This window comes from Ammodytes marinus (genome assembly GCF_949987685.1).
Source record: "Ammodytes marinus genome assembly, chromosome: 2".
Taxonomy (NCBI): Eukaryota; Metazoa; Chordata; class Actinopteri; order Uranoscopiformes; family Ammodytidae; genus Ammodytes; species Ammodytes marinus.
This window is the reverse complement of record NC_137231.1, coordinates 10,620,136-10,646,596: the sequence shown is the minus strand read 5'-3', so window position 1 is coordinate 10,646,596 and position 26,461 is coordinate 10,620,136. Positions and strand designations below refer to the sequence as shown.

Below are 26,461 nucleotides of genomic sequence, written 5' to 3'. Positions count from 1 at the left end.
CAAACTCTTCTGCCTATTTAACTGTGCCACGTAAACATTCAGACACGATTGATGCAGATAACATATAAAATCCTCTTACTCTTAACTGTAGATGATCCAACCTTTCATCCTGAGGCGCTCCAAAAGGGACGTGGAGAAACAGCTGCCCAAGAAGTACGAGCACATCCTAAAGTGCCGTCTTTCCGGCAGACAGAAGAGCCTTTACGAGGATATCCTCACTCAACCAGGGTGAGATATTTGCACCACACGGATAGTTGCTTCTATTGTGATATTGGGGTTCTCTGGCACTGAGAGTGATATTTGATAGTATCATCACAAATGAATCAGCCTATACTGTAAACAGATGCTTAAGACATGCTAAGAAAAAGTAAATACAGAACAAATCACAAAATTCCAGGACATTTACAAATTAATAACTGGACATCAGTTTAATAGTAATTAAAAAATGTTTTATGGCCTTTTGACAGGCAACACATTTTTTTCTTAAAAATTAATTATTGATTATATTTTTCATGATATTTTTCCACATGTTTTGAATGTTGCATACATCTTACCAATAACACCATAAAATGTTTCAAGCTTAACTTTAATAAATCATTTTTACTAGGAACAACCGTATATGCTCAATTTCTGAAGAAAATATGAAAGATACAGTATTATGTGTCAAGAGGTGTATGTTTTATAAAATCAGTTCTTTGCCTTTTGTTTTTATAATAATATATTCTGTCTGCATTTCCCCCTTTAGCGCTCAGGAGGCGCTGAAGACAGGTCATTTTGTCAGCGTGCTTCAGGTGTTGATGAAGTTACAGCGAGTGTGTAACCACCCTGAGCTGGTGGCTCCCAGGGAGAACAGCAGCTCCTACTTCTGCTCCTCTCTACAATACAATGTCCCGTCACTGGTGCTGGGAGCTCTAAGGAAGGACTCAAACAAGGTATGCCCTTGTGCTTTGCATTGCTCACGTGCGCGGCACCTCCTTCTTTGTCTGTGTGTGTAACTCTCTCAACTAAAAAATTATATTTTTACAACCAGGCCAACTCCTTTAATATCCCTGCTAAAAGGATAAATCGGTTATTTGATAAAATGAATCCATGACCAATTAGATTTTTTTTAATTATTATATAAATCCTTCTTTTTGATATAGAACCTCATGCATCTGTTTTTCATCATTGCATAATAATTCTGCTTTGATTCTCTTGTGCTGTGGTCTTTAATCTCTTTATCCTCCTAGATCGCAAACATGTCCATATTTGATCTGATCAATAACGAGAACAGACTGACTCGGTATCAGACTGAAGAGGCGGTGCCCAAACTAAAGGTCACACGGCAGCTCATAGAGGAGATCTACACTGCTCCAGATCCACCGCCACGAGCCAAGCCATGCCCAATAAAAGCCATGAGGTCAGCAATAACATCTCCACGTATCATGACATGGTTGATGTGGATATGCTTGGACGTTTTCAAATGTCGCTGCAATGTAAACTTAAAGGTGCACTTTGCAATTTCAAGGGAGGGGGATTTGTTAACATTTGCAGAGCTTGCAGTTAGTTTACAAACATATTTTCTCTATGTTATTCTAGGTATTGAATAATTCTATCATTATAAATCTAAACAAATTCATTTTGAGGCACCTTGAACCAAATGTAAGATTAGAATATGTTTGAGAACAAAACTTTGGGCCCTTTTGCTGTTAACAACAGTGAACCAGTTACTGTTATAGTAACTTTCTAACTTCAAACTGTGTTCCAAAAATCCAATTTTCCTTTGAGTAAAGTTTGTATAATAAGTTATTTGAGTATACTTTAAGAAAAACTAACTTCTTTCTGACACACCCAAAGTTACATAGTGCAGCTTTAATATTGATATGCTGGCGTTTAACATATGTGATACGTGTGATTTTGTTTCTAAATAGATTGTTCCAGCCAGTGCAGTATGGGACAAAGCCTGAAGGTCGCCTGGCAACTATCACAAGTGCAGCAGGCCAGCGTCCTCCAACGAGCTCGCCCGTTACCAGCACCTCTGTTTCTACCAGCAGCCAGTCAGCCCAGGCCAGGGGCAAGTCCCCCGTCACCACGGCAACTACAACACCCACTTCTCACGGTAAGACCATTCCTGGGGTATTATTCCGTAGAGGTTAAGGACATTTTGTTTTCACAGTGGTTTAAGGATTCCAGAGCAAACTTTAGATTGACTTCATATATAGCAGTTTCGTTGGAGCATTTACTGTTCGTGCTTACACTAGTTTCATCCTTGTGATGCTGTTTTGAACGCAGATTTTGATGCTTGGAAAAAAAGTTTCACACTGTACCCATAGCTACGTTTTGCAATAATACATATTTCCAGCACATTTAAAATACATATACAGTGTGTACACATTTATGCACAGGGCTGCAAATTGTGAAGGTCAGGTCCTCTTCCTACAACATCATAGAGAGGTTTGTGACACCTGCACTGACAGGCTTCGCTGGTTACAGATGTTTCATTTGTATACATCTATACCTTCATGCATCAGTGGTGGGCTGGCCATGTTTTATTGGCAGCACAGCAATTAGGGTAAGGCTAAATGTAGGTATTTTATCGTGACACTATTGCAAAGCTAAATCCTGCAATGCCCTTAAGTCACGACTGAATTTTAGCAATTACTAGCCCTGTTCCCTTGTAATAGCTTGTCAAAATGATGTAAGATGTTTGCAAGTGGTAATATTGCACAGTAAACTTGTCAGATGAAGGTAGGCAAAATCAGTTACAATTACATTTCACAATTACACCAACTTTGTTCATTGTTGGTTATACAATATTCATTCATCAAATTGTTAACAGTGATTAAACTGATCAGTGGTTAATCCATAACATCCCATATCTTCTTTTGTGTGTTGTCCAACCACTGCTGAGTGAACATGTGGAAGAAATTGTTTGATCATACTAAATACTGGGTTACCCCTAACATGTAGTCCCATACCCCATTGCCTTGTACTCCACAGCGGTTGGAACAGCTTCTCAGAGAGCCCAGACTACCCTACCTGTCAGCAGCAGCAACTCTGCCGCCTCCACAGTAGCCTCCTCTGGTAACAGTGGCATTGGACAGCATGTGTTGGGGGCTGCCCCAGTGGCTTTGAGCCAGACCTTAGCTGGCGCGGTTGTGGGATCTATAGCTCCCATCGGTCAGCCTGGATTAGCACAGGTCCCCAGGCCAGCTCTAGCCCCCAGCCATGCCATCCAGCCCAGCTTACTGTCCCAGAGGCTGGTTCTTACATCCCAGGCCCAGGCACGGTTGCCTAGTAAGTGGCCTCCCCTCCCCTTCCCTCCCTCTCAGCATCTACCCCTCCACCTGTGGCACAACAGTATGGGCAACTCTGCACTGAGGCCTTCACTTGGGGCACTGCTGATATGTGTTCAGGCTTAACTACTCCAGAGAAACAGCTTTTAAAATGGACTCAAATGTGCCATAGTATGAGCACTGGTGGTGCAGAGATGCCATGTGTAAATAGTTATACAACTCAACTGGGGGAAAAACAGGCCCATTAAAATGCTATCTGTAGCCATATCAGCAGCATCTCCACAGCCTCAGCATTCTCAAGTTTCTTTTTCCAAAAAACCTGCATGTACACTATGAACCACCCACTTATGTTACAATGCACATCACTGCAACGTTTAACTGAATTATTATGTTCAAGTTCCCCCTACTTTTTAATCTTTTTTTCCCAGTTTACTAATATTCTTTTATCTCTTGCATCAGCCCAGCTGCAGGAAGAAATCCCAAAGCTTTGGTTGTTTCATTTTTTTTTCTTTGCCAATGTTTTGATTTCACTTTGATGTTGAGCCTCACTGCAAAGCATGTTAAAAATGGTCCCACAATTGCCAACACTTTCTGCCTCAAGTGTTAACAGAGAAACCTTTTCAGTAACTACATACAGTATTTGAATATAAAAAAAAAAGATTAATAATGTCGAACTTTATTTGGAGGAAAGATTACTGAAACCCTTTGAATTAGAATTTTTAAGTAAACACGTTTTTTTAAGTGTAACGTTGGCCAGGTTGGAGTTGGTTAAAGTTTTTGATCATTTGTTTGCATAAAATACATACACACACAAACACACACTAGGGGTGGGAAAAATAATCAATTCTCCGATGCACCGCGATTCTCTCTCGAACGATTCCGAATCGATTCAGAAAAGTTAATAATCGATTTATTTAAATAAATAAAAAATTACTAGTATTAAATACTAGTATTTCCTGTGCCACTGCGCATGCACACCACACAAGTGTGAGTTGTTAAAAGTGGTGGCAAAAGGGCTGAGAGCAGCAAACCCATATGACCTGCACTGGCTTTGTGTCTAAGTTTTTGTATGAGAGCTGAATTCCAAGCCATACTTTTTGCACAATGTGTTCAAATGACATAGAAAATAATAGAATATAAATCCTATAGAAACATGATTTACAAGAGTAGAAAGAAAATTAAATCGGTTTAGTTTTTACATACTTCCATATTGTGTTGAAATGCAAGCTGCATTGATTATTGCACTGTTCATAGAAAGTCATATTTGTGACGAGAAAAGCTTTTTCTCTAATACAATATTAGAGAAGGTAATTTATCTGTTGATTGTCTTTAATGATCATCACAAAAGTAGGAAGTGATTAGCAAACTCTGAGTAGCAAACTCAGATGTGTATATAAATATATTTTTGAAAATCGCACAAGGGTATGTACGTAAAAAAAAAATGCATCGGGATGCATTGATAATCGATTTTGAATCGAATCGTTGACCTCTGAATCGGAATCGAATTGAATCGTGAGGTGCCAAGAGATTACCACCCCTAACACACACACACACGTAAAACTGTGGTTTCTGAAAACCCCACATTAGCACCTGTATTATATTAAATACATGTATCTCCAGTCTGGTAATGTATTTAACATGCACAAACTTCTCATTAGAACTGAGGCTTGATATGAGTGTTTGACACCAATCCCCAAGTATAATTCCTGGTGACCAGTGTATTGCCTTGAAAAGGAAGTCAAGTGCTTTATGTACGTGTATGTTTCAGGCTCTCTGTCTCACCTGAAGACTGCCCTTGTAGCCATTTTCTTTCCCTTTTCAGGGTTTGTTAAATAGGAGCTACTGCGGTTTCTGTTATGGAGGGCGGCTGCTGTGTTCGTTCCTCTTATTAATCCACCCCGGTTCTGCATGTCTTGTCTCTTTTTCACCCTTTAACTAACTGATGCAGTCAGAGTATATCGTTTTGTAACTGTTACACTGTCACACGTTATCTGACTTTTTAATGCTGTCTTTGATAAAGTGTCTGTCCTTCCTTTCCGCTGAAGGTGGAGATGTGGTGAAGATTGCCCAGTTGGCCAACATAGCAGGCAGTCAGAATCGCATCTCCCAGCCAGAGACCCCTGTCACTCTGCAGTTTCAGGGTAACAAGTTCACTCTGTCCCCCAGCCAGCTCCGCCAGCTCACAACCGGACAGCCCTTGCAGCTCCAAGGTACACTCGGTAATGTACATCCCATTGTCACACCTTTTTACATTCTCTTATTCTTTCCTTTGTTCCCTTTTGACATTTCCACAAAATATATCTTCTTTTGTCTGATTATTCTCTTATAGATATACATTTTGAAATTTACATCAAATAATAGATGCTAATTGAACTTGTTTGCAAGTCCTCAAGGATTTGAAAGTGTCCTTGTGCCCTATTGTGTTAGACCTAACGTCTACAATATATTTGAAACTTTCAGTTTTTTTTAATCGCTGCATGTCCCACTCCTTTGTCCCAATGTTTCCTCTCTTAATTTATTATGAGCTGTCAGTAACTTTCAGTAAAGGCTCAATTCCACTAAACAATCCTTATTGAATATACTGTTCAAGATAAACATTTTGTCTCAGTCCAACTGAAATTAAACTGCATTTCTTCTTGCGTAGCTTTTGACAAAGGCACTTCATATACTGTTTGCTTAATATGTGTCTTGGAATTAGGCAACATCCTGCAGATTGTGTCAGCTCCCGGGCAGCAGATCATCAGGCCCCAGGGTTCCATGGTAATGCAAACAATGCCTCAAGCTGTTCCTGCCTCAAACGCCTCAGCTACACCTGGCACACCTCATCCTGCCCTGTCAACAGCCCAACAAGGTGACTCCTTCAGAGCAAACATAATGTGTTGTTATCTCTGATGAGCTTAGTGTTTTTGTCTCTGTCTGTCCTTTGCGCTGCTACCGTTAAAGCACAAATAGACGTGCAACAAAATCCAAGCAGCCTAATGAACATGCACTGCAAGAGTTATAATAATGCTCAAAAATTATTGTTGGTCATAAAATGCTACCTTGCCACACAATTACGCCTATTCTCCTGTACAACAACAGTATTATAACATTGTTTGTTTTGTTTTAAGCAATGGGAGTGACGACAAATGCCACATCAACCCCCACCAAGCCCAGTGCTGCAGCTAATGCCAGTTCTCAGGTCAGTAGTTTAACTTTTTAATAATCTCAAATCAAAACATTTTACAATATACGGACAAAACTTTTTAACAATTGTAAATAATTGTGACTGTGTGTACCATCTCTCACTGTACTGTTCAGGAGTCTTCAGAAGAAAAGTCTCAGCAGCTTAAGGAGCGCTTGAGCCGCCTGTTTGAAGCAAATGAGCGCCGCTGTAGCCGCAGAGTGTTGTACGGGTCAGACGTGCTGCAGGCCTGCGCTGTGACCTCAGAGCCTGCTCACACTGCCCTGACTGCTGGAGGCTGGAGGTGGGTGGGCAGGGAGAGCTGCCTCAGGGCCCAGAGAACCTGTGTGGCCACCACCTCTACTCTGCAGTCCACTCTGCTCTCTGTGGACGACCGCCTGGACGCTGCTAACAGCCTTATCAAGAGGTACTTCAGCTCAAATATTGAAGCCAACCCACGTCATTTTATTCTGCCCATGTAGTTTGAAACCATTATCAAACACCTTTTACATCCATGAATTGTGGTTATGTACTTACTATCTAAGTTGCAGCACTGGATAGGTAAAACTGTTTTTTTTTATACAGTATTAACCATAAGCACTATTACTACCTCCAGCTTGTAGAATATATTTTAAACTTACCTAAAAGGGTCTTATCACTGTGCATTTCAATGTTTTTTTTTATTTTCTATTAATCTATATAATAAGTATCTGATATATTTATCCGTGATTGTTGACTTTATTGTCTTCTTTTAGGCTTGTATGCGTGGGGCCTCCAGCTGTAGCCCCACTTCCTCACCTGTATGCAGCCAATCCCCCGGTTCCCTACAGCCTTGAGGAGAAGTCTCTTCAGCGTCGACTACAGGAGGCCTCTGCCCCCCACAGTGTTGACATCCACCACCTGGCATCCAGGCATCTCTTCCGTTTCCCTGACTTGCAGCTGATGCAGATGGACTCTGGTCAGCGCAGCAACTTTCGGATAATGTTTCACACGTAGCAAGCCGGGACTGCAAAACATTAAAAACATTTATAGATAATTAGAGCAGAGCTAACTGAAAACTAACATGTATTGTATATGGAAAAAAACACCAGGAATAACAACCAGGTCGTGGACACAGTAAATGTGTTGACATGTGGACACAATGTATTGCACACATTATGCATTATACATAGTTACTGTTACTATACACATAAATAAAATGATCTGCCGCTGAGTAAACTTTGCTGAAACGCCACAAACTCAAGCGTCTGGCCGAGAGTAACAGGTTTTGATATTTTTCTCCTCCAAAGGTAAACTGGAAGCTCTTGCCATTCTGCTGCAGAAGCTGAGGTCAGAAAGCCGTCGTGTCCTCATCTTTACTCAGATGGTGAAGATGCTAGACATCCTGGAGGCCTTCCTGGATTATAGGCAGCTCACGTATGTGCGCCTTGATGAAAGCTGCACTCCTGATGAACGACAGGTAAAAATCTTTAGACGTTTAGCTGTGTTAAAGATATCTAGTTTGCTACAAATCACTGAGATATGAAAAGAATAGAAAGCAATTACATGAGAAAAAATAAATAAACTGTAATCATCAATAACTTTGTGTGTAGCCTTTGTCCCATTGTGTTCATGTGCTTGGTGTTGTGTCCCTGCAGGAGAATATGAAGAAGTTTAACAGGAACAGGAAAGTGTTCTGCAGCATCCTGACAAACCGATGCTGCTCTACAGTTGGGACTGTGTTTGACGCCGACACCATCATCTTCTACGACACAGACCTCAATCCGAGCATGGACGCCCGCACCCAGGAGTGGTGTGACAAAATAGGACGTTCCAAAGATATACACATATACAGGTGATATTAACAATACAGGGAAATCTCCTTCAGTGTGTTTGGTGTTACGTAAGTTAATACATTTCACTGGTAATACTCTGGACGTAACTTTTACCTCCTAAATATTGATATTGTCTTTTTGTTTTGTTTTTGTTACTCAGGTTGGAGAGTGGGAACTCCATTGAAGAGAAGCTGCTGAAGAATGGTACCAAGGACCTGATCAGAGAGGTGGCTGCCCAGGGAACTGACTACACCTTGGCTTTCCTCACACAAGTAAGATGAGCTGAATGAATGTGGTCTTGTCCTGTCTGTCACATTGTCTCAAACCGGTGAGTGAGGCAACAAGCTTAAAAAAAATGTTGACTCTTTTGTTGACTTTTTCTTTTCATTAATAAGTAAAATTGTAAGTTTCTCCATCCCTGAAACAAAGACCAATTGTACTTTAATTCAACCTGGGAGATATAGTGACTGACCTGTTGTTGTGTGTTTCCAGCGGACAATCCAGGATCTGTTTGAGGTAGAGGCCGGCTCAGGGGAGAAGGTGGAGGAGTTTGTGGTTCTTCACCAGGAGCCCTCAGCCTCTGAAGCCATCTCTCCCAGAGTGGCTCGACCCTACATCCAGGCTCTCCACAGCATCAACCTGGATGCTCTACCAGAGGAGGAACAGCAGCAGCAACTGGAGGAGGAGTTAACAAACAAGGAGTCAACAGCTGAAAACCAGGAGTCAGAGAGCCAAGCTAAGGATGAGCCTGCTCATAAAGAGGAGCTGAACGCAGTCATGGAGCAGGTAGATTCACTATGACTTCACTTAAAACATTTCATAGGTTTGGAAAGTATAAGTAGAAAAAAAACAATTAATAAATTAGAATACAATTGAGTTATTTTTTTCTGCCTGCTCTTTATATTTGCATTTATTTATTTATCCCTCAAACAGCTCACACCAATCGAAAGGTATGCCCTGCATTACCTGGAGTACCTCCACGTCAGTGACGATGAAAAAGCTCTGAAGGTAACTGAAAGCTTCTCTGAGGAACTTTTTAAATGTTCATGAAACAATTACCTGTAACAGCAAACGAGACCATCAGCGAAAACAACGCAATTCCCATTACGTACACCTGTCGTCCACTTTGATGAATTTGACTGATTGGTTTTCCCCAGGAGCGGTTGGAGTGCTCTAAGAGAGGCTGGGAGCTGCAGCAGCTGAAGAAGCTGAAGGAGGAGGAAGAGGAGGAGGAGCAGCATATGATGGAGGGAGACGATCTCTTCACCTACACCAGAGAGGACGCCTACAACATGGTGGGTGGACATTGTGATCTCTGCTAATCAGTCAAAGTGGTGTGTGGATCGGTGTTGCACTGTTGTTGACATTAAACTTTTCTATCTGTTTCAACAGGAGTATGTGTATGATGCAGAGGACGGCCATACAGAAATCATGCCGGTAAGACACCACATAACATGCAACTGGAAAGACATGAAGTTATGCATATTATCTTGAGTGGGCTGTAATGGTCGTATATGACCTCATCTTTAATTCTTTACACAAATCCTTGTATTGTCTACGGGATTGTTAGGATCTGGATATGTTCTAACTGTATGTTTCCAACACAGCTCTGGACTCCGCCCACACCGCCACAGGATGACAACGACATCTACATAGATTCTGTAATGATGCTGATGTATGACACCACTCCCATGCCAGAGTCCAAGCTGCCTCCTATCTACGTCCGCAAGGAGCACAAGAGGCTCAAGATGGACCCCTCAGGTGAGAGGCCATTCCCTCCCTGCGTTCCAAATCACATACTCTTTATTTTTACTACACGTACAGAAGAGTTTTTGGGCCACAGGAGAGAAAGAAAATCAGATAAGGAAGATTTTTTTTCATTATGTCGAGAAATGTCAAGAACAAAGACGAATACTCCAACATGCTATTGGAGTTAGTGGGGCATCTAGGTATTTTCAGCATACTACAATTGACATGCATGTATTGGAACATCCTACATCTTTTTCTGGCATACTAAATAGTAGGGAAGTGCTGGGAAGTGATTGGAATGCAGGGATTGTGTCATTAAGGCATTTACAATAAAATGTCACTCCTGCCCTGGTTGTGATTACATATTTAGCTACATATACATCTACTGTATTTATTTCTGTGTAGTTTAAGGAAATATAGTTTTTTTATGCTTTTTAAGAATATATAATTGCTGAAGTCTGATTGCAGGTTTCATTTGGTTTCTCTGCCCTTACTCAAAAATGTTTGTTCAGCAGCAGCCAGGAAGAAGAAGAAGGGCCACGGGGAGACAGTCATTCCTCCACGCTCCCTTTTCGAGAAAGCCAGCATGCTGAAAGTACGCCGCGAGGGCAAAGACCAGAAGAAGAATTTCTCCCTCAAGCAGCAGGCTCCCTTTGCCAAGCCCCTGCCCTCTTTGGTTAAACCTGCCATGGAGGCAGGCCAGGACAACCCAGAATGGCTCATCAGTGAGGACTGGGCCCTGCTTCAGGTACCAGCTCTTTCTTTCGAAGCTGGGTTTTGGGTAAATAATAAATCCTGAATCTTGAACTAATATCATTGTTGTGTGTCTGACAGGCTGTAAAGCAGCTGCTAGAGTTGCCTCTGAACCTTACCATCGTGTCTCCTGCCCACACTCCTAACTGGGATCTGGTGAGCGATGTGGTCAACTCCTGCAGCCGCATCTACCGCTCGCCCAAACAGTGTCGCAGCCGCTACGAGAATGTCATTATTCCCAGAGAGGAGGGCAAGGTAATAGACACAGTCACTTTTATTTGCTTTAACAACTATGACTCAACCTGTACTTGCTTCTCTTAACCATGTCTCTATTTATTTTTATTTTTTCAGTTGGTGTACGAGGCAAACCCCAAGAAGAAAACCAAGAGTATATACAAGGTACCCTGTCTTAGTGTTTTAATGTGAATGTGTGCTTTGCTCTTGAATTCCTGGCCTCACTTTTTTCTGTCTTTGTTTTGATCCTCTGTGTGTATATGTCTCCATCTCTCCCTCCATGCTCAGTCTAAGAACAGCCGTCCTCTGAGGACCTGTCAGATCTACACACAGGATGATAATGCCACTCACATTCAGCTCTACAACAGTCGCTTTGAACTCATGAAGATCATTGCCAGCAAGAGGAGCCCGCCAATCAAACCACTGTAAGAACTTGATTGGTTACAATTTCCTATTAAGGAGCTGACACTAAAGAAGGGAGATTTACAGGAGTTTTACAAAACTGAAAGAAAGCATTTCATGATGTATAAAGCGCATGCTCGGTCGTACTGATGCAATTATTGAGTATGATGATGATGAAATGAAATAATGCTGAAGCCATTGTTGTTATTGTAAGGCAGTAACATGGGCCATTGCCTGATTTATGGAAACCAACAAACGTTTCCATTTCAAACAGTTAAAAAATAAGAAAATGGGAAAATCAAGTTTAGATAACATATGTAGCTTTAAAAATATATTAATTTAATTTATTCTGTTTACAGGCTCGGTATGAATCCATTCCAGAAGAATCCCAAACATGCCTCGGTCTTGGCGGAAAGGTGAGTTTAATGTTGCCATTTTTGTACTGTTCATCTTAAGCTTAAATCTAGAAATAAAGAAAAAATTGTAAAGTAGTAGATGAAGTAGTAATAACATCTTCAGTGTTTCCCACAGAATTTTTTGAAAGTGTGGGGGGGGGGACCCCCCTAGGGGGGTCCGGGGGTATGCTCCCCCGGAAGAAAATGTTGTACCTTTTAAATGTTAAATGCATCAATCTGGTGTACTTTGAGGAACACTATTCCTATATAAATGGTGATTAAGATGGAGTTTAACACACTTATCAATGGTTAATGAATAAATAATTTTCTATGATACACATTTGAGCCATCAAAAAAATTAAGCAAAGGTGGTGGTTACCTGTGGTTCAAAAGAGTGAACACAAGCGCCCTTTTGTTTTATTGGATTGTTGAATTACTAGTACTCAAATAACTGTGACTACAATCACGAAGGATAGCTCAAAATATTCTTTCCAGCAGAGGGTGCTCTGCTGGAAAGGCAGCAGGCGCGCAAATTACCCACTCCCGACTCGGGGAGGTAGTGACGAAAAATAACAATACAGGACTCTTTCGAGGCCCTGTAATTGGAATGAGTACACTTTAAATCCTTTAACAAGGATCCATTGGAGGGCAAGTCTGGTGCCAGCAGCCGCGGTAATTGCAGCTCCAATAGCGTATCTTAAAGTTGCTGCAGTTAAAAAGCTCGTAGTTGGATCTCGGGATCGAGCTGACGGTCCGCCGCAAGGCGAGCTACCGTCTGTCCCAGCCCCTGCCTCTCGGCGCCCCCTCGATGCTCTTAACTGAGTGTCCCGCGGGGTCCGAAGCGTTTACTTTGAAAAAATTAGAGTGTTCAAAGGCAATACAGTCACAGCGCGTGTTGACACCGCAGGGGGAGGGGCTGATTGACTCGGGGAGATTGAAGCCTCGATCCCTCAAGCGGCGCTTTGATAATACGTCCATGATTGAAGGAAATATTGTTTCTTGAGATCACAGCGCGAATCACACGTTAAAGATTTTTATGCGGAAATGCTATTGTTTCCAAGTGAAACTCGCGCATTGCAAATGAAATGTATACATGTATATTTTTTAAATAGTAAAATATACATAAAAAAAAATTAAAAATTAAAGTGTGGCGGGGCAAAATGAAAGTGTGGCGGCCCGCCACGGAATGATACATTAGTGGGAAACACTGATCTTCTCTTCTTTTCTTCAGTGGGATCAGCTACGACAAGCCCCTACCTCCCATACAGGTGGCATCTCAACGTGCTGAAAGGATTGCCAAGGAGAAAAAGGTGATTGTCGCCAATGTGTATATTTTACCATGTGCTATGGCATGCTAGGAGTCAGCCAGTCTTATTTCAACACGTAAAGTTAGCATTTAGTTTGACTGTTAACACGGCTTATCGAAAAAATCAGCTGCTGTATTCTTTGCTGGGACTGACAAGCTGGGTGCTGGTGTTACCCCGAGATACAAGTAGTTTGCTATCTCCTTTAGAATGCAACTTTTCAAGGACTGTTTGGCTGTTATGTCTCAATATGTGTACTTAGATGTACTGTCCCCATTAAGAAAATGAATGTCTCCACAAAAGTTCAAGGTAAATTACTTTTTAAAAACAAAAGTGCATTGTGTTGCCAGGCCCTTGCAGAGCAGCAGAAGGCCCAGCAGTTGGCCCAGCAGCAGCAGGCTGGAGCTCCCGGGGCCCAGGCTGCACCGGGCCAGGCCGTGACTCCTGCTGCTGGCCAGGCTCAGGTCCCTCAGGCGGCTGCCGTGACTGGAGCTGCTGCTTTACCTAATGCAGCTGTTCTGGTGAGAATTAGAAAATAAACAATAAGCCTCTACCTATGTCCAGGTCCAAAACTGGCCACTGAAGGCTCTTATACATCCCTTTCAATGTTTTTCAGGCTGGAGCCATAAAAAATGCCACTGTGGGCACAACCATCCAGGCTGGTATGTTGACACGCATATGGCTCAAATTACAGAGTTGTTGGTGTTCCAGTGGTTAATTTAGTTCTCTTTGTTTTCTTCCAGCCACTGTGGGGGGGAATGTAATTGTGAACACAGTAGCTGGAGTTCCTCCAAGTCCCTTCCAGGCCAACAAACGCCTGGCACCCCCAGTCATACCAAGCACCCTCTCTGTGAGTCCTGTTCATTTATCACTGCTGCTCTGGCTTATCTCAGCCACCTACTGACTAATGTTACTACATGACGCAAATAGCCCTTGGATTGAGGACAGAATATGTATTGGAGCCTTTGCTCATTATTTTGCTGTTACTGTTATTGTTGGTCCAGCCCGCTGGTGCAGCAGGAGCCCAGGTGGTCCACGCACAACAGAGGACTGTTACTGCTGCTCCTGCTGAACTGGTTGCCATAGCTGCGGGTCAGGGTGTTCGAGCCGTTACCCCGGTGACAGCATCTGCTGTAGTTACCACCACCCTGAGTCCGGGTCAGTCACAGACTCGCCCACTGGTCACTCAGGTCACACCAGGTACTAAAGTGAACACATGTATAAGACATTCCTCAAGCCGCCATAAAAGTTTTACAGATCTGACATGTGCTTTTTAATGTCCAGCTGCAGGTATGCAGTTGCAACAAGGAAAGCCTCTTACCCCAGCCCACCTGCAGATGCTCAGACAGCAACAGTTACAACAGCACCAACAACAACAGCAGCAGGCTGCTTCCCCACAGATCAAAGCGGTGGGCAAACCCCAGGTACAATACCTGAATCTTTATACAATGCCTTCACAAAATGCAACAGTATGGGTAAATGTGCTGGTAATCTCTGTTGGATGAATTGGACAGCAGTGTAGTGGTTATAATAACAAAATGTATATTGTTGTCTTATCTTTAACTGGTAATCTGTACGTTTACAGGAGTTGTTAAAGATGCACAAGCATAAATTGCAGCTGCAGCAGCAGCAGCAGGTAGCTGCAGCAGTGGCAGCAGCCCAGGGCCAACAGGCTGCGGGGGCACAGCAGGCAGCCCAGGTCCAGCCCGCACAAGCTAACCCCCAGCTAGCAGCTGTGGCAGCTCCCAGACCTGGAGCTGTTCTGACCAGCACCACTGTGGCCAACCTACAGGTCGCCAGACTGGTAAGATTATGAATCATTTAATCGATTATACATAAAAACATATTACACTTGTGGAAATAATTGAGAAATGTTTCACTATATGTGTATTATTGGCCAGAAAAACTTTTGTCCTCTGTTTATTGGTGTTATGTTCATATCAGTGGTTTGTGACAGCAATCATACTGTATGTATTTTCCTTTCACAGACTCGAGTACCCACTCAGGGCCAGATTCAGGCCCAGGCAGGACAGACAGCCCAGGTGACCCTCACCAAGCCTCCTGTGGTGTCTGTGCCAACTGTGGTCTCTTCGGCTGGTGTCACACTTCCAGTCACTGTAGCAGGCATTGGTATGGCTATTGGTCAGGCCACGAAAACAGGTAAAGTTTTATTGGATCTCTTTGACAGTTAACATTTTAACTTGATTGTTGCATTGTTACTCCTCGTGTCCAAATGGGTTTTATAGGCCCATTTACGGTTGCGATTGTGAACAAATGTTATACTTGTGTTATGGATTGGCTGCTATTATTTAATTAATACGCTTCTTCTTGCTTAACATTTGATACACCACTAGTTGGAATATATATTATACAGTATTTTTTTGTTGATTTGAGCTTGCACCACTTGTACTGAACATTATTTTTATGACATGCTGTTATCACTACAAAAACTTCACAAACTTCTGAAATGTCTTAAAGTGAATGTATTTCATTCTGCCTCCTGTCTGTCAGGTGGGCCTGTGCTGACGCCGTCCTTCCAGGTCCAGCAGCTGCTTCAGATGAAGAAGCAGCAGCAGCAGCAGGCGGCAGCAGTTCAGGCCCAGCAGAAAGCAGGGCAACAGCCAGGGCAGGCCACTGTACAGCAGAAGGTAAACACACCACTCCAACAGACAGTGGATTGTCACAGGTTAACAACTGATCCTTTGTTAGGTCTTTGTCCAAAACAGCAGCAACAAATACAGCATAGTATACACAGATTTTCTAAACATGCAGTATTGTTTAGTATGTGTAGTTGGGGACTGTAATAGCTTTAGTTTCATTATTTCCAGATGGGCACCCAGCAGGTGACAGTGCAGGCACCCCAGCCGGCCCAGCAGCAGCAGAAGGTGACCTACGCTGCCACCACCCAACTCCAACCAGGAATCAAAACCCAGTTCTTTACTACATCCCTCGCCCAGGCTCAGAAAACCACTGGAGCCCAACAAATCCAGGTACATCATCAGCAGTCACTACCGTAAACTAAATATTTGCAGATAAACCTTTGGTTCGTGTGTTGAAACAAGATTTTTCTTGTTTACTTCTTTTATCAGGTAGCTAAGCTCCCACTAGTGCAGCAGCAGCCCACGGTGGCCAATATCCAACAAATCGTGTCTTCAGCTCAGCAGGTAGGGCTTTCAGGCTGATCAGTTGAACTGGTTGTTAATGCTGTCCCTAAACTATATCACAGACTTGTACCTCTTTATGAGCCTTTCATCCTCAGGAAGTGTCTTTATTGTCAAGGTTTAAGATTAAATGTGACTGGGCTTTTGAATGTGGAACTGCCTGAGGAAAGTGGGCTAAAAATGATCATGTTAGAGGTAAGGGCCGACTAGTAACAACGAGGTCGCAGGTTCGATCCCCGGCACCAGACAGGAGGGTGTTATTGGTAACACTAGTGGCGGCTGGTATTGCATCTATTGCCTCGTTTCCACCGAGTAGAGCGGGTCGGGTCGGAGCGGCTCAGAGCGGGACAGCTCACTTTTAAGAATCTCGGTGTTGTTTCCACCGCCGACCCTACCCTTACTGGTAGGGCGGGGTTTAGGCTGGACTGCGATAGCCGCCGCCAGAATGTGGGTCAAACTATCGGGCTGTGGAACAACTGTGGTCAAGTCAGCGGTCTCTTGTTTTTGCATGGTCAAACCAGCCGCTTCTTTATTTATTCCCCCGTGTTGTTGTGAGCACAGAGACGGCTCGGTGCAACTGATAGAGACAGTGAGCGAACAGCGCTGGCTGCGGCAGCTACGTGACATCGTAGCAGTGGGACACAGTGTAGCCAACTGATTCTTTTAATGACGAGGAAAAACACCACACAATAAACAGTGCTGCGCTCACATTTCGCCAAAACACACTGACTCTCTTCACTCTAGCCGAGGTGACTACACAAGGCGGAAATGATTCTTTCGACCAACTGTGGTCAAGCCAGCGGTCTCTCGTTTTTGCTCGGTCAAACCAGCCGCTTTTTTATTTATTCCCCCCGTGTTGTTGTGAGCGTGTATTTACTACTATCTAGGATATGGCGTAAACACACAGACGGCTCGGTGCAAATAGAGACAGTGAGCAAACAGTGCTGGCTGCGGCAGCTACGTGACTAGCAGTGGGACACAGTGTAGCCAACTGATTAATTTATTGATGAGGAAAAACACCACACAATAAACAGTGCTGTGCTCACATTTTCGCCAAAACACAATACACTCTTCAATCTTGCTGAGATGATTAGGCCTACACATGGCGGAAATTATTCTTTCGGCCAATCAAATGACGGCAGTGTGTAGCTCCGCATTTTCGGCACCCTTTCAGGCGGCTAGTACCCCTACGGAGGAGTACTGAGATTTGGAGCGGCTCAGAGCGGTTAGGTGCGCTTAAACCGTACCCTACCCAACTTTTGGCAAATGAAAAGCCAAACTACCCGGACCGAACCGCTCCGACCCGCTCTACTCGGTGGAAACGAGGCATATGGTGCCCACCATCCCTACCATTGTGTCCTTGAGCAAGGCACTTAACCTCAAACTGCTCCAGGGGTGCGGCACCGCTGCAGACCCTGCTCGATGACCCCTTTCTATACAACTGCATGTGTGTGTTAGAGATGTATAGGCGGGGATAGCGAAAACGACATTTCGATTACCGTGTGTAACTTACCTTGCATGTGTGTTCATTGACAAATAAAGACTTAACTTAACTTAAATTATCTTTTCTACTTCATGCTGCCTTCATGTTATGTTTGATAAATGTATTGTTTTCTTATGTATTATCTACATCAAAGGCATAAACTATGACATTTACTAATTTAGTAAAAAAAAATGTATGATATATCAAGGTAAAAGCACCATACGCTTATAAATGCCCAGGAATGGGCGTACTGCCTTGCTCTAGTCTAGATAAATAAGCTTATATAGTCAGAGGGAAATCAGATAGATTTGGAGATGTGTGGGACATTTTTTATTTGCAATTCCTGGAGAGTGATCAAGCTGAAATGAATGAGTAAAGGTTGAAAAATAGCCAAAAGGGATTTTTTTTTTGGATTATTATTATTTTTATTAGTGTCATTCCTTTTGTTTATCTTTCTCAATATATGTATTTTAACATTACTTATATGTTTTTATGTTTATTTGTTTTAATTTAATTTGATATTTTTACTTGCCTAAAAATGGAATGGTTCACATCTCAACTTCTCCGTAGTGGGGTCAGGAGTTACATTTTTTTTCGTCTGTTGTTTCTCTTCAGATCCAGCCTCAGACAGTGACTCTGACCCAGGCCACCACGTCTTCTCCTGCCCAGGTTCAGATGATTCCCGCGGGGACGGCCACAGCCCAGGTGGTCCAACAGAAGATCCTCCAGCAGCAGCAGGTGGTGAGCGCGGCCACCTCGCCCCAGATCCAGACTCCTCCTCCCCACAGCCCGGCCCAGCAGCCCCCCTCCTCAGCCGAGTCCCCCGCCCAACAGCCTGCCCAGACACAGCAGACAACCAAGGGTCAAGCTCGCCAGGGGGGCATCAGGGCCAAAACTCCTGCCAAGCCTAGCGGAGGAACCAGCTAGGACACACACACACACACACAAGCGTAAAAATGAATTTACCATGTGTTTTCTTGCAGTACAGAAGTGACAGTATGCTGAAGTTGTCCTGAACCGTTCTTATGGATCCCACAGCAGCTAATGCCAGAGACAGACTTCCTGTCACATTGTTAACCACACCACACCTTTACCTCACCCACCTACCCCCCAGCCAGCTTAGACCTAAGCCTGATTATAAAAAAAACAAAAAAACATTTCAGTGCCCATAGCTAAACTGTTTTGGCAGATCAATCACAGCAGTGGGACCGCCCATAATTCTGGTGGGTTCCATAATTATGCTTTGTTGAGTCACCAGTCTACATTGTTAATTCTATTCTTTATCTTTCTCGAAATGTGGATTGTCTCTCGAAATGACGACTTAAAAAATCTCCCCTACAACTACTGCCTGGTTCATCGAACAACAGACACAGCAACCATGCCGTTAAAGTGATTATTATAATATTACGCAACAGATATCTGAGGCTGAGGCTTGTGGGTAATTCTGCATTGGGAAACGAGCTGTCCATTAGAATAAGTGTATTCATAAATAGTCCTTTTTATGTCTAATTCCCTTGTTGTCTATAAATACTGAATGGAGAATAATGCACGTTCCTTTAGTCATTTGTTTTTTTATTGCAGCAAATACACTGTAAACATGTACTTTAGTATTTTGTGTTTTCTCATAAATTGTCTTTTTTTATTGATGTCAAGGAAGAAAAAAACTGTAAATATCAATGAAAAAACATTTGTACTTGTAAAGTAGTTGTGTTTTCATTGGGTTTTTTCAGCCTAATTGTAATAAAGTGTTTTGTTTTTATACACAAATTCATCTTTTTCCCTTTCATTAAATCCGTTGTAAGTACTTGGAAATCTTGTGAATTCTTCGTACACCATTTCCTGGTTTGTTACAGCACCTGCAACTGACACCTGACAAAAACCAATTGGCTCCAAATGCTACGCCGGCTCTTGAGGTTGGCATGCAGTTGATCTTGCCTCGCCTTTGGACAGTCTGAGAATGACATTAGAGACTAGAAAGCCCCTCTCAGCACTGTCTGCCTGGCCCGACTGGCTGCTGACTGTGGCAAATGTGTGAGCGGAGTAAGTTGGACACAAGGGCAGAAGAGCTGTGGATTAACCCAGCCAAAAGGCACATGAAGAAAAAATTGTCTTTTAGTTTTTACACTTTACAAATTAACCTTCTAAATCTCTTAAAGGTGCTCCGAGGAACTTAAACTTTGTTTTAATTCTTGCATCTCCTTTCGGACAAAAGCGTTAGTGTTTTTACTACGCCAGCTGTTGTTCCTGGTTCACAAAGTCATTAAGAAAAACAATACGGGGGCGCTCGTGTCACAGTGGTCAGAGCGTCAAACCCTGGGCCCTGTTCCCGCAGTAGACCCGGGTTCTAATGCCGCCGTGTCAGTTCTCTGTATGTGTTCCCCTCTTTGATCCACTTCAACTCTGTCTCTCCAAAAAAAACTATCTATTAAAAGCAAAAAAGCTAAAGAAATTATCTTTAATCTTAAAAAAAATATATATATATAATTATTTGCACAGATGGACTCGATTGCGGTTACAAGTAATTAATGATTATTAGAGGAAAAATGAGACCGTTACAGAAATATTTAAAAGTTCCTCCTTTTAAAAAAAGAAAAACAACTGCCCCATTTTCACTTTCTGGGTGCTATTAGGTGATTCATATCCATATTCGTCCACAGGGGGGCACTGTTGTATCAGTATCACCTTGCAACCTTCTTTGGAAATGGCGCACTGCTACTCTGGATTTTCCAGCTCATTGAAATTTCCCATCTGCTCCCCAGCACACATACCCTGCGTCTCATCTGTGCACTTCTACTCAGTGGCCGGTCCACATTCACCGCTAAACGAGTGAGACAAGGGAGGTGAAGTGGAAGAGTGGGCCGAGATATGAACAGATGGGCAAAGCTGGTTACTTTGGCCTGGACATCACTCCATCCCCGTGCTCAACCCTTCACTTATTCTTGGAAAAACTGTCAAATGTAAACAGGAGTTATGGAGTTTTTTTTTTTTTTTAAACTGCATGACATACAGGTGATACGCATATTATTAGAATATGATGGAAAATGAATTGGAATTGAGGCAAAAATTCATGCATAAGGGGCCCAAACCAAGTACTTAGTACATATCGACGATTATACTTTATATAGGGCCGACATTTCTGTAGGCTATTTAAAATGCCTTTTTTATTGATTTTTATGTAATATTAAAATGTTCAGAGATTTTGAATGTAGGGGTTTTGTAGCTGTAAGCCATAATAAATACAATTATAACAAATTAAGGCTTGAAATATCTCGCTTTGCATGTAATGAGTCTATATAATATTTTAGTTTCACGTTTTAAGTTGAATTACTGAAATAAATGAACTTTTGCACGATATTCAAATTTTTCGAGTTTCACCTGTAAAGGTCAAAAACAAGAGGAGCTATAATGGTCCTGTACATTTATTAAAGCTGGAACAGCCGGCAGAGCTCAGAGCAGCAGAGGGGTTGTCATGGATGCGGTAAAGGAGAGTGAATGAATCACACCACTTTAATTCATAGTTCCCATCATTAGCTTCACGCCTCCCCCTCTGAGTATGTGTGCATTTGATGGATATAGCTGCGGAGAGGAGAAAAAAAATGAAATGTAAACACAGTGTGTAACCACTTCTCCCTCCATCATCAATCTTTGATTCAAATGTCAGTTTACAGCAGACTGGGGTGTGTAAGTGCACCTTTTACGCACAAGTGTAAACATGCAAATGCGTCTACTTTGATATTTTTATATAGGCCTATATTTTTTAAACCTGATAAGCAACCAAAGCTCTTTCTTTCAGGAAATGAGTGTGAGACATTAAGAGCTGGAATTTCAGTGTGTAGCAAAGCCCCCATGGCAGCACTTTGGAGTGCAAGCTTGTATTTTGATATCTTCATATCCATTGATGAAGTCATGCATTAGGAGGGGGGCTGAGGCTGTCAGAATGGGTTTCATCTTTCTGCAAAGACATCAACCTTCCCCACCATGAGAGTGTTTATCTCAGGAGAGTCTTTAAAAACCTCTAAACAGTGTCAAATGTGTGAGCAGGGGATGAGGGCTGCTGCTCCACTCTTGTGTGTTTCCCTCCATTTGCGCTGAGCCGTGAACAACAGCCCTCTAAGCATGTCGGAAAGCAAAGGAGCCGTGTGAATGACTGCCTCTGGAAATGGGGGATGATTCAATCGTTACGGGTGTTGACACGACAACAGTGAAGAGATCAACATGGCGAGGGCTTTGTTGTTGCCTTAGTGACAAGCAGGGTTAAAGGCAACAGACGCAGAGGCAAGCTCAGCACACTGTGGGGGTGAGAAATAAAAGCATCCAGGTACAAAGGAGCCAATGGAGGTTTGTCTTGCTGCACCCTAAACAAGATAAAGGCCAAATCCTCCAATGATGCTGGTGATGATCACCGCTATTGGAAAACAAGCAGGCCGTCTATACTGAAAGGTTGCCATGGCAACCCTACTGCGACCCCTTTAGTTTGAATCCCAGGGCTGGTGGTGAAACAATGGTTTATGTAGCACACACTGCCAATACAGCTTTTCAGTCATGCCTTCATGGTAGGGCTCGGTACTGGCAAGGAACACATGATGCCATACACATCACAATACATTGCGATACGATGCATATCGCGATATACTGCAGTATTCGGCTTTGTATTTGGAAGGGGCCGCTCTTATTTAGTCATCCCTGTCTGCTATGCTGGACAATCAACACCTGGAATGGCACCCAGCTACTCGAGGAAACTAACCATACTGCGACATCTACAGGAGCGGATGTTAGTAGTCAGTATATCCATTTTTAGACTCAAAGTCCCCGTAAAGAAAAAGTTATTTAGCAATAGGAGCAATGGTTTAATTTCCCACTTTGCTGTCCCAATGATGTGCCCTTGAGCAAGGTGTGGCCACACTTGTGGTGCTGCTCTATGCGCGACAATAGAAAGCCTGGTGCAAATGGTTCAAGAAATGGCAACAGCACATGTTGCATGATATTGAGATGGTCCCTTTCTGATGCACACTAATGAAATGTGACATGATTTGCATGATGTCCTCCCCACTGTAATGAGACAACTTAGCTCTGTTCAGTCTTCTCCCTGTGCTCTGAGACTCCTCCTGAGGCCCGGACAGGACAGGCCTATTATTGGAAATGATGAGTCACAGGTCTGCCGGCTGATTTCACTGATTTGCAAGGGGGAGGATGGTTACGGGGGCGGGTATGTGTGTGTGTGCGTGTGTGTGTGTGTGTGTGCGCGCGCGCGTCTGTGTGCCGGTGGTAATTGCTCTGCATGCAAGATGGGCTGAGAGAGCATCGGAGCTGACACGCTCCACTTCCCTCCACATAGTGATAGGAAGTGTCATTTGCCACTTTGAAAACGTACCACAGAGACCCACAGTCCAAGTCTGCCACATCCCACACCTTTTCACAGATTCTCTCTCTCTCCCTGTCCTGACTTTTCTTCCCTGCTTTTGCCTCTTACTCTCTCTTCTTTTCTTCTGCTTGCTCACTGCTTACTAGGCCACTCTCATCTCCTGTGCTATCCTCCTGTGATATGACAGTCATGTAAGCGAGTGGCTGTGAACCACAAATGGGATTTCCAGTCTGTCTTTCTCCACCCCGAGTCTTCTTGGCAATCACCTTGGCCAGCGGTGTGGCTCCTCCTGTGCCCTGTCAACCAAACGCCAGCCTCAACACACAGGCCCCTCACTCCTCAGCCTGACTGCCAGTCCTATGTCTTCTTTATGTGCTCTGTGAAATATTAAGATGAAAAGCCAAGTCTCCCACAATGAACTGCACTCCTCGGTTCTAGTTTCTCCTTTCCAGGTGCGTGCCAAATCCGGTCACCCACTGTAATTAAATGTATCCACTATCCTGGGTTTGAGCATAAATCACAATCTCCCATTCAGCACTTATGATGTGTTACAGTCTAAAGCCTGTCAGATCTCGTATGTCCCAATGTAGCGTTAGATTTTTTTTCAACAACAACCTAAATTTGGCAAACAGCAGCAATGCTGAGAAAAAACTGGTGTTTTGTGTTTATGTTGTGTAAAAAAGATTTCACACAACATATAATATAAATTGTAGAGATTTTCCAGTCCATGGCCGATGTAAAATGTTATGACTTCAGTGCCATACCCCAGATAACCCTGATAGGTTGTTGTTGTTTTTTGTTACAGACATTTCAAAAAGAGAAGACCTTATAGGGCTATTTGTACAGACTGTGCAGTGTGTCGAGGCAGAACTGTTGCTGCGGCAGACGGAACGCAGGACAAGCTCTTTTTCATTCTCCCTGGCTGCTTCTGAGCAGAGAAAACCAAAGTGGCAAATGTTTAAACCACCTAACCCACTCAGTGAAACCGCAGAGCAGAGCCTTAGCGGTGTAGGATTGGAGGGCGGGGGGGGCACACGACAGAATATAGAATGGTCTTTAGGGGGGGATGGGTGCGTGTAAGAGAAGATGTAAAAAACATGGAAGACCCCCACTGTTGCCCACCCCTACACGCACATACACCCCCACCCCCCTTTACATCGTTCCACAACCCTCCCCCCCCCCCCCCCCTAAACAAACTGACACACATGCTGAAAGATGAATGTCCAACAAATGGAAGCAAGAGGTAAGTGAGGGCCCCGTATGAGAGCTGTATTGTGCAGCCGGGGCCTCCAACCCCGAATCCCCTCCCCCCCCCCCCCCCTCGGAGGCCAGTAATCAAGGGGGCCCCAGTTGTTGGGGGCCAGGGGGTAGGGGAGGGGTTGGAACAGGCCAGTGGCGGCTGAGGAGGAGGCAGTTGCTGTCTCACTAGGATGTTATTTATTGGCCTACTTTGAATCTCCTGCTGCCTCCTGCACTCCCTGTCACTCCCATTGATCTTGTCCTGATCCGCCCCGGCTGATGGCTCTGGCCACTCTCCTCCTTCTCCTCTCATGGCGTACACACTGTGTAAAAAGCCTCCTGTTCCTGGCGTGATGTCCAGGGGGAACGGCGAAAGTGTTCCAGGAATCACTTAAGCCCATTTGACTACAGGCCATGTACATGTTTAGCATTATTGAAGGTTAGTCATTGTTTACATACCTTGCATGGCCTCAAGCTTTGCCATGGGATAAGCTAGGTTGCTCCTGTGCAAACACTGAGTAAAATAAGCAACCGTACCACTATCGGCAACAATTGGTGTGACTTTTATGTTCCTTCGTTTCTTTTCATTTTTATGTTAAATCTGGGAGCCAAGGGACATACAAAAGAGGGATAAGAGGGTTCCCAGAAGCTACACAAATGACCTCCTTCTACTTCACAGACATGTTCCCACAGCAGGTAAAAACTGACATTTGCCTGCGATAGTTCTGGACACGGCTGTGGCGACGAGTGGCAGGGACGATGTTGCACAATTTGTTAAGTGAGAGACTCATGAGTCACTGTGTGGCAGCACTGGTGTTCTGATCATAATCTTAACATTGACATGCTGAAATACACCACAACGTCCGTCCCAATATGCTGAGGTTTAGCAAGTGTAATATTTACCCTGTTCACCATCTTATGAACATTATACTAATTTGCACTAAATGCAAAGTAATGGATGAATTCAAACTAAATAATTGGGAAGTTAAGTGAAGTTACAAAGGATTAATTCTCTAGGGGAAAATGAATGTCGTTGCAAAGTGTCAAGGCAATCACAAATGATGAGTTATTTCAGTCTGGACCAAATTGGTGAACTGAACAACTGATTGATACTGGCAACTTACAGGTATAGGCATCACCTTATCAACAACTTCAAATGTTTTGTGAAATTCTTGACATTTTGTATTACTGTATGTAATGGCTTTTCCTGTAGCATTACCGAGGGGTAAGGGTTAGACGGTCCAGAAGATGCCGTATTGTCGGATATGTCAATCCTTTTATTGACTACAAAAAAACAAACTGTTCCAAGGGTTATTGTTCTTTCAGATAAACACAAAATAGGCTTTTTCCAGTATACAAACATTTGCAAGAGAGCACGAGCACGGTCAAAAACTGTGTGGCCTTCCCCATTACACACCTGAATCTTATCCCAGGTTGCCAGGTATTTATGCTATCCACCCTCTGCAGACACCAAGGCCACACCTCTCAATCATTAATTAAATAAACAAAACAAAACAAACAGCAATTTGGCTCCAACAAGACGCTGACACAGGCAACAACACAGCCTTTCCAGGAACCTTTGCAACTCCTTTGTATCAGTATATAAACAACACTCAAATCAGCCTCCACGGGAATGAGGTGTTAAGCACACATTTCCTTTGTTCGTATTATATCCTGCTCAGCGACATAGAAATCCAAGTATAGCTTTCCTCAGTGTGGTTTATCTCTCTGTCCCATCTGAACTTCCCCCGGTACATGTTGGATCTTTTTTTTTTCTGGTGGAATGCTGGGAAACGCCTGGAATGTCCCGACCATGATAGGAAACATGTGTGTGAGATGAGGAGGTTGGTTGGCGGGAGATAATGGAATTCACTGTCAAATGTGTGCTTGGTGTGGGGGGATGGGGGGAGGGGAACTCAGGTGCAACACACAGATCATACAAATCAGCTGTGTTTGGTCTATATAGCAAAAAAAAAAAACCCCTTGGCAGTGTTTCAGTAAATGTCACAGTCTACCCAACACACAATGCACACAAGCTGCACAAAAACAAAACACATCCCAGCCACAAATATTCGTGAAATACAATTGATAAGAGTTTGAGTCATGCATGTTACAATTGTTCTGGTC

The 26,461-nt window shown here is 43.3% G+C and overlaps 1 protein-coding gene across 7 annotated transcripts in view; it reads left to right on the top strand.

The window, feature by feature from the left end:
- The window catches only part of ep400 (E1A binding protein p400), a 29,084-nt gene extending 9,562 nt beyond the window's left edge, over positions 1–19,522 (top strand). Inside the window, exons 19-53 of one of the 7 annotated variants that reach the window (XM_080045091.1) lie at positions 92–228; positions 746–932; positions 1,230–1,399; positions 1,911–2,098; positions 2,980–3,276; positions 5,321–5,485; positions 5,974–6,126; positions 6,386–6,456; positions 6,576–6,865; positions 7,194–7,396; positions 7,728–7,897; positions 8,076–8,272; positions 8,413–8,524; positions 8,745–9,038; positions 9,186–9,260; positions 9,410–9,547; positions 9,645–9,689; positions 9,860–10,013; positions 10,514–10,749; positions 10,836–11,009; positions 11,106–11,153; positions 11,277–11,413; positions 11,750–11,806; positions 13,017–13,095; positions 13,440–13,610; positions 13,706–13,751; positions 13,833–13,939; positions 14,094–14,289; positions 14,374–14,513; positions 14,675–14,893; positions 15,078–15,249; positions 15,601–15,737; positions 15,918–16,079; positions 16,179–16,253; positions 18,349–19,522. In XM_080045091.1, the coding sequence (XP_079901217.1) occupies positions 92–228; positions 746–932; positions 1,230–1,399; positions 1,911–2,098; positions 2,980–3,276; positions 5,321–5,485; positions 5,974–6,126; positions 6,386–6,456; positions 6,576–6,865; positions 7,194–7,396; positions 7,728–7,897; positions 8,076–8,272; positions 8,413–8,524; positions 8,745–9,038; positions 9,186–9,260; positions 9,410–9,547; positions 9,645–9,689; positions 9,860–10,013; positions 10,514–10,749; positions 10,836–11,009; positions 11,106–11,153; positions 11,277–11,413; positions 11,750–11,806; positions 13,017–13,095; positions 13,440–13,610; positions 13,706–13,751; positions 13,833–13,939; positions 14,094–14,289; positions 14,374–14,513; positions 14,675–14,893; positions 15,078–15,249; positions 15,601–15,737; positions 15,918–16,079; positions 16,179–16,253; positions 18,349–18,660 (5,514 nt within the window). In that variant the 3' untranslated portion in view covers positions 18,661–19,522. Of the gene's footprint in view, positions 1–91; positions 229–745; positions 933–1,229; positions 1,400–1,910; positions 2,099–2,979; positions 3,277–5,320; positions 5,495–5,973; positions 6,127–6,385; positions 6,457–6,575; positions 6,866–7,193; positions 7,397–7,727; positions 7,898–8,075; positions 8,273–8,412; positions 8,525–8,744; positions 9,039–9,185; positions 9,261–9,409; positions 9,548–9,644; positions 9,690–9,859; positions 10,014–10,513; positions 10,750–10,835; positions 11,010–11,105; positions 11,154–11,276; positions 11,414–11,749; positions 11,807–13,016; positions 13,096–13,439; positions 13,611–13,705; positions 13,752–13,832; positions 13,940–14,093; positions 14,290–14,373; positions 14,514–14,674; positions 14,894–15,077; positions 15,250–15,600; positions 15,738–15,917; positions 16,080–16,178; positions 16,254–18,348 lie in introns of all 7 variants that reach the window. The other 6 variants (XM_080045090.1, XM_080045089.1, XM_080045095.1 and 3 more) reach the window with 6 other exon arrangements.
- The last annotated feature ends 6,939 nt before the right edge of the window (positions 19,523–26,461 follow it).